The 13,105-nt window shown below is 39.6% G+C and overlaps 1 protein-coding gene across 5 annotated transcripts in view; it reads left to right on the plus strand.

The window, feature by feature from the left end:
* The window catches only part of epha3 (eph receptor A3), a 98,058-nt gene that overhangs the window by 53,305 nt on the left and 31,648 nt on the right, over nt 1–13,105 (plus strand). For all 5 annotated transcript variants that reach the window (XM_041056555.1, XM_041056556.1, XM_041056552.1 and 2 more), the window contains 2 exons: nt 1,016–1,375; nt 7,358–7,482. In XM_041056555.1, the coding sequence (XP_040912489.1) occupies nt 1,016–1,375; nt 7,358–7,482 (485 nt within the window). The remainder of the gene's footprint in view (nt 1–1,015; nt 1,376–7,357; nt 7,483–13,105) is intronic.

Here is a 13,105-nt window from a genome sequence, read left to right on the forward strand (position 1 = left end):
TAGTCCCAGTATTGTCTTGTGATCACACTATTTTCATTCCCCGTGTGTAACAATTCTCATGCATGAAAGAACATGATGGAATATTCCAAATTTATTTCATTTCCACTAAATGCTTTATTGAACAGTATTAGTAACTTAGCATGGTCATGATTTTGGTTTGGTTTCTGAAGCCTCTTCTTTTTACTATTTTTAGAATTGAAATTTTTAGTGGCTCTTTTCACTTTTAGGCACAAGTTGTGTATAAGTATACTGCCACAGAGTTACAATACTGCTCCTAAATCTCCTGAGTCCTGTTAGATTTACAACATTAAACATGTCTCAAGAAGACGATTACAATTACACTTTGCGAGACTTCTTTAATCTATGGTGTATTTTATTTTATTTATTTATTTATTTTAATATCTTGTGCAAAAACAGTCAAAGACTGTAATACTGATTACACAAGATAGAAGCTATGCATAGTTTGGGAGTGAAGTAAATTCTTGTCAAGTCAAACAAACCAAACAAAGAACTTTATCTCAAGGCAAAATCCACTAAGCCCATTTTACTCCCTTTCCCTCCTCCTCCTGCTCAAGTTCTCTGTGGAGTTATTTGGCAGTTTTGTTTTGTCCTCCATGTAATTACAGTTATAGCTTTGATATAAAAATCTGGAAATATTCAGAGTGATCTGTTTGTAATAAGACGTTTTTACTTTTATATGTCGGTCTGACTTTAAGACAGTCTTTTTCCTCTCTGGAAGAGGCTGTGTCATACACTTTTCTTACCGATCCAAGAAGACAGAGAGAAAAACAGACACATTTTATAATGCTGTACATACACACACTCGATTTTACTCAACCCTGATATTACCGTAATGAAACTACAATGACAGAGGTTGAGTGTAGAGTGAGCAGCATTCATTATGACATTTTTTTTTTAATGCAGATCTCCATGTAGGTATTTCACCTTTTCCCTTCCACTCAAAACTTTTCTCACCTCCACCTCACCTCATCTTCCTCTCTTCTCTCTGCACCAGGTCCTCCTTCAGCTCCTCGAAATGTCATCTCCTCCATCAACGAGACTTCAGTTATCCTCGACTGGAGCTGGCCGGAGGACGCCGGCGGGCGCAGGGACATCACCTTTACTGTCCTCTGCAAACGCTGCCGCGGTGTCCCTGCTAACGGTAGCAACGGTGGCACCCAGCATTGCGAGCCTTGTCGGAGCAATGTTCGCTTTCTGCCCAGAGCGACGGGCCTCCACAACACCACGGTGACGGTGGGCGACCTGCTTGCTCACACTAACTACACATTTGAGATTGAAGCGCAGAACGGTGTGTCATCGCTGGCACCCAAGATGAGGCAGTACGCTGCTGTCACTATCACCACCAACCAAGCTGGTAAGACGGATAAAGGCATGCACTCAGGGAATCAACCAGACATACTCTAAAGTTATATTTTCATACCACATATTATCAAAGCTCTGTTTTTTTCCTCAAACAACCACTACACCAGGTGATTTTACCGAGTAGTTGCACTTGCTGAGTTGGAGCCATACAAATCACTGAAGTAACCTCATTAAAGGTCATTAAAGTAAAATCATGTATACGTTTGTGCCTTTGTGGCACATCTGGAAAGTCTTAATCGAGAAAAACTAAACTACTATTCAAAATTTGTTGTGTGCTAACTTTTTACAGTGTATGGAGACGACACAAGAACAAAATGTATCTCAGATTTCTCTCAAAAGTGGAGCACCCCATGGCTTAGGGGTTACAATGCCAACTGTGAACCACAATGGCCCCAGTTTGAATCTGGCTGTGGACCTCAGCTGCATCTCTCCCTCTCTCTCATTTCCTGTCATCACTCCCTTATTGAAATCTAATAAAGTCAAATGCGTAAAAAAATTATTCAAAACCAGTCAACAAGTCCAGCTATGCTTCATCTTCTAGATATACTATGACTTTGATCACCAGCACTATTAAGAGACATAAATGAAGGTGTGATCTTATTTGACCTATGGAAAATCAGAAATCAGAAAACAGATTGCAGATTGATTGCAGAGCCAGTCCAGAGATTTGGCTTAGCTCATTAAGGTCTGGCAGTACTCTTTAGGAAACTCATCATTTCAAGTGGCAAAAAGTAAATGCTTCCTACATGTTTTGTTTTTTTTTTTAACTTTGCATTTCCTAGTTCAAATAGCAGATTTTCACGATTTTCAAGACAGGATGAGTCACATCCTAATCTAAACCGCTCACACTATATGAATGGGTATACGGTACTCATGCATGAAGAAAAGCTCTTCTTCTCCCTCCCTTCCTTTTCATATATGATACACTGGCCTATATTTTATGTGCTCCAAACATATGCACTCCAACCATCAGCCCTGGACATTTACAAGCCGATCCCAGGCCACTATTCTCTTGTTTAACGACCAGGATCGAATATCTTCCTCCTTCACAAAAAAAAAGAACCTCATCCTTTTAACAGACACTTTTAATGTAAGGATGGACTCCTGAAACTCCCATCAACCTTTTATACAAATATCTCTCCACACATCCAGTGCTTAGAAGTATAAGGAAGCAAAGGGAAGTGGTCCCGTGAAATTCCAAGAGTAAAATAAATCTAGCTGCAGTAGAAAGAGCCAAACCTCAGAAATCCCTGACTCTAGTAAGGAATGTGCAGAAGTCTCTCTGTAGTTTATCAATTTATTCCCTCTCCTGTCATGTTCTCTTACACAGTTTTGCCTTTGTGTTTTGTTCATGTTTTTGTGTCGGCAGCTCAGCATTTTCTTCTTCTTTCCTCTCAATCATTATCTCTCTCTTTGGTCTTCTTTTCCATTCCTCTCTTCACATGGACACAGGACCCATTATGTCTACCTGTCACTGTCCAAACCCACCCAACACCCAGCCACTCTCTTCTTTTCTTTATGTGTTTCCACATTTCTCTGTAGGACTTAGTGTTCCATATCCTGGAAGGTGATTTAGCACTTGGAAGGTGTTTTTTTTTTTTTAGCAGAGTGAACAGATGGGAGTTGTCTCTCATGAGCTGTCATACAACAAGGTCAGACTTACACAATCCATCACATCAGTGATGATAGGCAGATGGCAAGAGTGTGATGATGGGTGATTGGGTATACTTGATGCAGTGGGATTTCACATCGCTTCAAGCCCTTTATTTGTTTTGATTGCAATGATGCAACTTTAAGTTTCACAGGTTTCTGTGGGTGCATTGACTCTTCAGGTAGAATCAGCGAGGCAGGATACGTCATTTTCAGAAGTCAGGAAAGGCATAATTAAGAAAATTGATTAATTTAAAAACAAAAAAATTATAGTATTCACTTAAGATGAATATTGTTATTAATACTGAATAATTGGATATTAAAACAGTTTCACAGAAGTCATAAAAATAACCTTACAGCATCTGCACCAGCAGAGTTCTGATACCTGTTGATCCGTAGTTGCTTTGTCAGTTACAGAGCAATGTCCTGTTGGAGTACCTTTACAGTTCTGTACCGCCTATTCATTCACAGACACATTGCTATATAAAAAGGAAGTTGGTTTTGTATTTTCTCTATATATGTTCATGAATTGTCATGTTGGGCTTAATTAGTGAAAGACTAAGATGATTTACCTGTGGCTGAATAGTTTTTGGACATTTTTTTTTTCTTTTTCAGAGGTTAGTAAGTATAATGATGATCAAACAACATATAGCTTTAACTTTAGAGTGGAGAAAGACTCAAGGACAAACATATAAGTACAGTACACACACAGTACTCGATCATACATATGTAAACTTTCTAAAGAAGAAACTTGTCAGTGTCACAAATATGCAAATGTGAAAGGTTGTGTGTACACACAATTCATACAGACAGATGTCTGCTGTGTTTGCTCTTTGTTGTCACAGCTGGCCTACATTATAAGTGACAAGGACCAGACGTGACCTCTTTAAAGTGACAAGACGGGGATGAGTAGTAAATATAGATTTTGTGCCTGTGTGTGTGTGTGTGTGTGTGTTCATATACGTGCACACATGTCAAGGCTGATGAAAAATCAGGACTCAAGACATTTTTTTTTTTGTTGTGATGAGGAGAAAGGTCAATGGGGATTAAAAGCTACACATTTTATGTAAAGACAATCCAAATGTAAAAGACAACACAGTTTAACAAAGCTTTGGAGTCTCCTGTTAGTAAGCATTATAATCTGTGTGTGTTTAGTCAGGAGGATTCTCTGTGATCTGAATATATATTGGATTTGAAGAGAGCTTATCAACACTTAGAGGCCTGCGTGTGCTCAGAATATTGAAAACCATCTTTAATGCATGAGTGATCATCACAAGAGATGGATCTTGGTCTTTCCATATCATAGATCAAGCACACACATGTAAAAGTACAAAAACTCTCTCCTCAACACTATACCCACCTTCATCACCACACACCCTTCAATCTCCTCTCTCTTTCTGACAAATATCTCAGCCTGCAGCTGCACACTCTCCATCAGCCCTGAGAGTTTACAAGGATTAGGTATGTCAGTGCACTAGCCCCACCCGTCTATGCACTTTCTCTCACATATATACACACACACACACGTACAGATGCCAAAGCTGTTAAAAGCTGGATTAAGTGTTTCCCTGGGAAGGAGCAGTGTGTCCTGGCTGTGCTGTCAAGGTGCTGTCAGATAGCGCTCCTCCTCTATCCTCTTTTGCCCTCCACTCATTGTCATAACTATGGTAACAACAGAACAACTGTGATTCACATTTAGAGTAGTCGAATATCAACAGTCTGAACTGCAGCTGAACTAGGTAGAGCAGATTTGGTAGGAGAAAACACTGTGCATGCAAGGGCAAATCCCTTTGTTTTTTTCTTTTTTTTAATCTGCTTTTACCTGCTTGCTGATGTGACTGTAGGTTTTGGGTGACCACATATAGATAGATAGAGAGAAACGTTCTACTGGTTTTTGCCACCTCATCAGTATTTTATCTTGTTCTTGTATCAATAATGGATTCCAACTAAGTCTGTAGGTGGTGATGGTCGATATCTGTCCAGTCCAAGAGGATGTACAAATGCATAAGATTGGAATATAGGAAAGAACTAGAGGGATAATAGTCAAACAAATGACTAAGTAGAAATGGATGTTTGGCTTTTAATAAGGTTTTTAGAGAGATGATTTGATCTTCATCATAAATGGATTATGTATTAATGTCACCTCAACAGGATTTTTCACAGGGCATTGAATTTCTTTGAGCAAGGCCTCTAAACCAGTGGACATCTCCTTTCCAGTGTACTATCACTACTACCACTACTGGATAAATAGATGTGTTCCAACAGCTGTATCGTGTCGCTCACATCACAGGTGAATGAAGGCCAGTTTTTAAGGCCATTATGGGCCTGGTATGCTGGTATATCAGTTTTACAGTTAAACCACAGACAGAAACAGAGAGTGACAGCAAATTAAGTGCTTGGCAATAGACATGCAGAGAGAGAGAGAGAGAGAGAGAGAGAGAGAGAGAGAGAGAGAGAGAGAGAGAGGGATGCAAGAAGAAGGAAAGTGAGGAGGAGAGGAACTTGAAGCTGCCTCCAAGCAGCCCAGACACAGTAAATCATTACCACCATAAACCACAGAGCCAATAAAAAGCACAGCCTCACCCGGCTATCAGAACCAGAGGGAGAGGAGGAGAGGAGGAGCAGGGGGTATAGAAACAGATTCTCCCCATCTGGATTCATTACAGGAGAAAAAATAACTTCCCGCGGAAATACACACGAATATATGCACGAAAAGGCACAAGCGCACACACAGGCGCACTACGCAGCCATATAATCACAATCAAGAAAGGCTCGAACATTTCAAAGACAAACATGTTTTTTCCTGTGGTCTAATAAAATTAAAAGTCGATGCCTCAGATGCCGGGTTGGCCCCGGAGCTGCCTGGCAATTAGAGAGCAGTAAAAAAGGGAAATGAGAAAGGGAGTGAAGAGAGAGAGACAGAACGAGGGAGGGGTGCAGGGTTTGATAGGGGGAGGGATGTGCTGAATTACTAGATTGGGACCATGTGAACTCCCCGAGGCTAGGCGATGCATGGATGAAGGATTGGCGAGGAAGACTGGCGAGGGAGAAAGCACTAAAGTGGAAGGGATGGGGACAGCAGAGTGAGAGAAAAGAAAAAGAGACTGTTTAGAGGGTTTCAGATTGGAAATACAACACTTTTTCAAAAAGGCAATGGAACAATAGACACTACAGTAAACAGCAAACCATTGAACTCTGCTGGGAAATCGCCTCTTAGGCAATATAACTAATGTAATATTTTTGTGTGAAACTTAATAAATGATTGAATGGGAGAGTCGCTTTCTCACCAGCTCCAGAGACACTTAACGTGGTAACCAAGCATAGCCTTGTTTTTCTTTATTTTGATGAAATTGGCCAGTAATTCCTCCCAGAGACTGCTTCTCAAATTTGAACTGGCAGGCCTTTCTGTGTCTGTTCAGCAATGGTGGTTATTGTTGCTCATAGTAACTACTCTATTTTTCTATATTTATTCAGTAAAACAAAACAAAAAAAAAAGATAATTATCTTTGATTCAGAGAATTTTTCTTTGCAAAGACCAAGCAGAGAGGATTTTTAGAATCAGAGATTTCAAATCTTTCATTCACTTAATACTTGGTTGAGCTATAACACAAGTAATCTAATGTAGCAAAATGGGTATTTGTTCATGTTGCAAGCCGAATGTTTAATTCCAAGGTTAGGTTTAATCTGTCAAGGTCTCTCAGGAGACAGCCGTGGAAGAATATTAGTATTAGTATATATTAGGAAAAAGATGGAGAGTGTGGAAGCGACAGTAAAGGACAAACTGTTTTATGCTGCCACAACCAATAAAAAAAAAACATTCTAAAACACTATAAAACTACACAATTCAGTCAGAGCTGAATAATAAAATGAAGTTATGTTTTGCTGAATTAAAGCTGGCCTAAGCAAGATTTGCTATAGTGTTCTCACAGCAGTAAAATGCAGATGTGTTTTAAGCCTGTGTGTGTGTGTGTGTGTGTGTGTGTGTGTGTGTGTGTGTGTGTGTGTGTGTGTGTGTGTGTGTGTGTGTGTGTGTGTGTGTGTGTGTGTGTGTGTGTGTGTGTATAGGCACAAGCCGGTGTTTGCATTAGTGTACATTACCTGGTTCCAACCAGCAATCCTGGGCCACAGCCTTTAATGTGGCCCCACTGGGCTTCAGCAAACTGAATTAGGCTAACAGGAACCATAGACAATTGCCAGGATGCAACACCGGGGACTGAACTTCCACTGAACCTCAGTATAACAGAGCTCTGTCTCTCTCTCTCTCTCTCTCTCTCTCTCTCTCTCTCTTTCTTTCACTCTGTGTTTGTCTATCTCTCTCATCCAGCTCCCTCTCCGGTAACAGTGATCAGAAAGGAGAAGACATCTCGAAACAGTGTCTCACTGTCCTGGCAGGAACCAGAAAGACCCAATGGCATTATTCTGGACTATGAGATCAAATACTACGAAAAGGTTGGTGCAGAATACATCACTGTTAAAGCTTTAACATATGTGCCTTTGAGCAAAGCAGCATCATAAACTGTGCTTCTTAAATGAACAGTTCAACATTTTGGAAAATACACTTGTTCACATTATTGCAGAGAGTGTGATGAGGACACCATCATATCTGTCCTGTAAATAAAAGACTACACCCAGCATATTAACCGCACATGATTAGTGAGCTTTAGTACACAGATTTTGTCAAACAGAGCCACACTAGCTGTGCCACCAATGGATGTATAAAGGATAACTAGATACCAGATACAAAGATGGTGCACCATCTATTCCTATGAAAATTGTTTTCTGAGCATTTTGCCAAAACAATCTCCACATATATTGGAAAAGTCGCACTGCAAAGAATTATATTAATACACATAATTTAGACTGGATTCAAGAATTTAAATCCTGTATAAAAATATGTGAGAATGTGGTTTCTCACTTTTAGATGCTTGGTAGTAGTGGCCTTATCCCTTTTTTGTGTATATTGTGATATACATCTAAATATCAATCTCAGGATGAAAGTAGATCATAGTAGTTAAATACAAAGTCTTATCTTGTTATGTTTCCATCAAAAGCCTCACACCATATTTTAGTTTGTCTGTTTTTTTCATGTCTTCTCCTCCCTTGTCTTACTTCCTCTCCTCACAACTCTTCGTTTCTCCTCTAGTTCTTTACCGCCATCCTTTTTTTCTTTTTCTCCTTGTTTGTCTTCCAGTCTGTTCCTCCGTGCCTTGCTTCTCCCCTCCTTCCCTTATTTTCACCTCTCATCTCCCCTTCCCATCTCTATCCTTCTATCTCTCATCCTGTCCTCCTCTCCCCTGCTCTCCTTAATGGAGACAAGTTTTATGGCAGACAGTAAATGCGTCTGTGGGGTCGCTCATTCCTCTGTGAGGGAAATTAGTGCAGAACGAATTACACTGGCTTTCAGCACCAACGCTGTGCTATGGCTGACATTTGATGGTGAAATTAGCCGTGGATGCAAGTTTAATCACTTTGGCAGATTCAGTGTGTGTGTGTGTGTTTATGTGTATGTCCCAGATCGCAGTTTGCTTGAATGCCAACAGTGGCCCCTAATCTCTTGATTAGTAGGCCGACAGAAGCTGTTTCCTCTCTAAACTCTGTTCCCTGCTCAGCCATCCTTACCTAAGATGTTAAAACAAGGCCGGAAAACAGCGAGAGGAAAAGTTAATGACTGATACTGGGTCAGAATTCACTGCAGGTCTGATTCTCAAGTCTGGTTTTGCACTCACACACACATGTTCACTCATCACAAGTGCATATTCATTCAAAGAGGACAGGGAAAAAATGTAAGCGGGGGGAACTCTGAGGAAGAGTCTGTGTGACAAACTCCCTGGGCATTTGCACTGATCCCTGTTAATCACATCATCTCTCAGGAATTACCGGAGACACACAAACACACACACAGACAGGCATATGCACCAACCAAATTCCCAGAAGATTCTCCACAGCAGCCATACATACCCAGGGATTTCAACCCCCAGACAAAGGGCTCTTCCATGCAGAAGAATAAACTGGGACAACCAGGGGAGACCACCAACAACAACCCAGGACAGAGGCCTCTTCGTGTGGCAGGCAGAGGGACGCTGCTGACCTCTAGCATGCCAAGGATGAAGGCCATAGGAGGACAAGAGTTGGAGCACAAAGTCCCCACACCAAGACCACACCATGACTCACTTATGAGACAGAAAGAGGCTTACAAATACACATGCAGACATAATTGCACACACACATAAACAGGATGGTGAAAGGGAACACAAAAACAGATCGGCAGAGATTAAAAGAGAGAGCTTTTAGCAAGAAGAAGATGTTCTGATTTGCGGCATCGGCCAGAGTTTCTTCTTTTCTGTGTTTGTGGTTTTCTCTGTCTGTATTTACACAAGTATTAAGCAGCCATGCACGGTGTACATTATTATGTAATCCAATAGCAATTTACCAATGACTCTAGCTTTCATTAAAGTAGAAGAGTGAACATGTTGCCAACAACCACACACTATCACTCAAAGCAAAGTACTTTTATGTAGTAGATGGAAAACTATCAGTTTAACTATCAGTCTAACTATGGGTTTTTTTTGGAGTGGTGGTGGTTTTGGGCTTGCAAGGAAAATCATGCAAATACAGCATGAGTTGATTCTCCTGCTTTGTAGAAGAAGCTGGAGAATCACAAAAAGTTGTAGAGAGGTGTTTTAAAAGTTGAGATATTTCAATTTAAATCACAGAGGGCTTTTTTACTGTGAGCTCTAGCAAGAGGCAGAGCGAAAATATTATTTGTCACAGGTCATTTAGTCTCACAATATACCCCTGTAAATCCTAAGGTGCTGATTGGGCTTTTCATGCTTTAAAGATTCCTACCAGCTGATGAAAGCAGTCTTCACAATCACCCATGTGTACCCAATAGATCTTTTCACTTTAATGTTACATGCTAACACATAATATGTTGGGTTACTGTATCCCCCGATAATGCCTGAGTCACTGAAGCATTAACAAACCAGTATCATAAATAACCTCAATAAGATAAATGACACCTATTTGTTTCCAAGATTGTTAGAATTAAACTCACCAAACCAACATAGTGCTTGAAACACTGAAAACCAACTACTTTCTTTAGGTAGTAGGTAGTTGGCTAATTCACCACAGAACTCTTGAGTAAATACACATGAAATAAATGCTACATTTCAACTGGAATTACCAGAATTGCCATTGCCAGATTTGTGGTAAATTAAAAGGAAAAGTGCCTGGAACCAATGTACTGTCAGTCCCAATAACATTATACTGATGCCAAATGATGATATCATAAATTCACTGTTGAGCAGCTACTGGCAAACCTCTGTTACTATGATAAATTAATACTAGTGTTAACGTGAGTAAAATCAAGATATATAAATACAGTGCTGATGACAGAGAAATATGAGTTTCTGTGGAAATATTTTAAATTCTACAGTGACTTGTGTAGAGAAATGTAAAATATGTTATAAGTTCACAGTAAAGTTACTAAACGCCCTCAGAAACTGTTCTCTAAATGAGAAAGTCAGTAGTAAAATATTACATTTATTAATTTTTAAATAATTCAGTACTTGTTGATAACACCACCTTCCTGTACAGTTTTTTTCACGCAGCCTTGCTAGGAATGCATCTCTGCTATTTTCACTACGCAAATATGCTAAGCATAGTTAAAAGCAATTTTAACATTTGGGTTATTTGAATAAACCACTTAAATAACGAAATATCGATTTGATTGTATCTTTTCTCTTGAGGTTGTTAGATCTAAGTGGTGAATTGAAATTTTGAATATCTCAGTTAAAGTTGTGCTACTGTAAACGGTGAAGAGGTTCATAGTAAAAGCAGCTGACATGGTACATGCCAGGAAAACTCTGACATCTCATTATTTCTAATTAAACCCACCTAACCAGTCTTTTGCCTCCAGCTTTGCCCACACTACTCCTTCTGCCAGCACATACCTCCGTGTCACACGGTCATGAAACCAAAGGCCCGAGTGTCTAAAATGTTCGGGCTGTGCTCTTCCTATGCATCCTATATATGGACATTCTTAGGGAATGTTTGGTGATATTCTTGGGAATTCCCAACCAAGCAGCTTCCCAGAAGAAAAGAGGTGTTTCATCTTTGGAAATCCCAGACTAACTATGATCTTTGTGTCACTTTGACCGGCTAAAGGGTGTTCTGTACCCGATAAGCCATTTCCAAGTGCACTTTGTGAAAATAGAATTTGTGGGAATACTCTTTGCTGATTGTTTTTTCATGTTTTATCACCGTAATCTAAAGAGCACAGAGAGAGCTTCAAATCCACTTTAATTTAGGCTGTTTATTTAGTCTTAGATGGAAGGAATGCTGGCTGAAACATTGTATTTACAATACTCCTGCTGTACATCTCCTGTTTTGGGGTCTGTATTCGTTTGCATCTATGACTCTGTGTGTGTGTGTATGTGTGTGTTATACAAGCTATAATTTGCCACAGCTTTGTTTACATTATCAAAGCAAAATGCAGCACAGAGGCTGTATTAAATTCTAACAATGTTCTGGTGAGACACACACGCAGACACACACAAGTGGATAATCAAATGACTTGTCGAGCTGCAAAATGCATAGAGGAGAGGTGTCTGACCTGAGTGTCTTTCTCTGTCTCTGTATCTCTCACACTCACATTCACACACACACACACACACAAAGGTGCTTGTGCCACACCTGTGTACGATTTTCAGGGGATCACATGCTGTCCTGAGAGCTGAACAGTGACAAGCTGCAAGTAGATTTATAGTTGTGATGAAGAGTTGTCTCAGTGCAGGTCTGGTGTATCAGTTACCTCCTCGCGCACATACCAGTTTAAAAAGCTTTGTGCACCATAAAACTTTGATCCGCTCCACTAATGGGCGTGAAGTTACTTTTGGACGTTGCTTGTGCATGTGTGCGTGTCTATGCTGTGTTTATGCTGTTGCCTTTACCAATGAGTGCCTCTTAATAACTGGGTCTATAAAATGAGGATCTAAGTCTGCCTGGACATGATTCGGCCTTGAGTGATTTTTACGGGCTTGACTATGTTGCAAAACATGTAGCTCATTTTTAGGATTGTTGAAGACATCCCTAATAGGTTGTCATTAAGATTTAAGATCAGCCTTGTCCTATTTTTCTCCCATTTAGCAGTTTGTTTCATAGCATTGAGCACAGTAATAATATGATTGCAGGGCTGTCTAGGGCATGGATGGGCTGAGCAATTTTCACCCTGGACAATTTAAATGGGCCATGAGGCACAGAGAGAGAAACAACATTTGTTGACAACCGTTTTTGTTCAAGCCATGATTTAGCTTCCCTAAATAGCCAGTTCTGTTCCCCTGCAGATTTTCATGCCACTCATTCTTATACAGTTTGAAGTGCTACTTCCACAGAAAGAATTTTTACATATATATATTCTTTTGCGCTTAGGTTGTTTTTGTCTTGGTGCTGCATTATGTTAGGCGCTGCCTCATGTCCTGCCACTCTTCTTGATAGTAACAGGCTGCCTAATGTAATATAACATTGCTTTAATGTGTTTGACCAAATTTGTCTGTCTTTATCATATTTATTGATTTCTTTTTATGGCATCTTTATTAAAAGCAATTATCAAAGTAGTGTTGAAAAATGCATTTTAACCACTCATAATATAATTCTTATTTAATATTCTTACAATATAAAAACAAAATAAGCAAAACAGCTAAATGATGAATAGAATCATATATAGAATATATTATGTATTGTGGTTTATGTATTATAAAATGTTTGGTGCATAGTAGGAAATGGTGTGTAACTCACAACCACTGTTGTTCTGAAGGTTCTGCACGTATTTGCAGTGTGTTTTACATCCACTCACTAAATATGCATAATTACTTTGTTTTGTTTGAATGTCTATTAGCGTCTCATTAATCAATTTTAATTTGATTTTTCTATCGAATGTATTTCTCTCTCGACGCCTGTATTAAGTAACACCTGACAATTATGGAGCATGTGCTACTGCACAAAAAAAGAAAAATGATATAAACCTAATTAACATAAAAAGGATTTTTGAAAATTTTCACAACTCCCCAACAGC

This window comes from Toxotes jaculatrix, chromosome 15 (assembly GCF_017976425.1).
Source record: "Toxotes jaculatrix isolate fToxJac2 chromosome 15, fToxJac2.pri, whole genome shotgun sequence".
Lineage (NCBI taxonomy): Eukaryota > Metazoa > Chordata > Actinopteri > Toxotidae > Toxotes > Toxotes jaculatrix.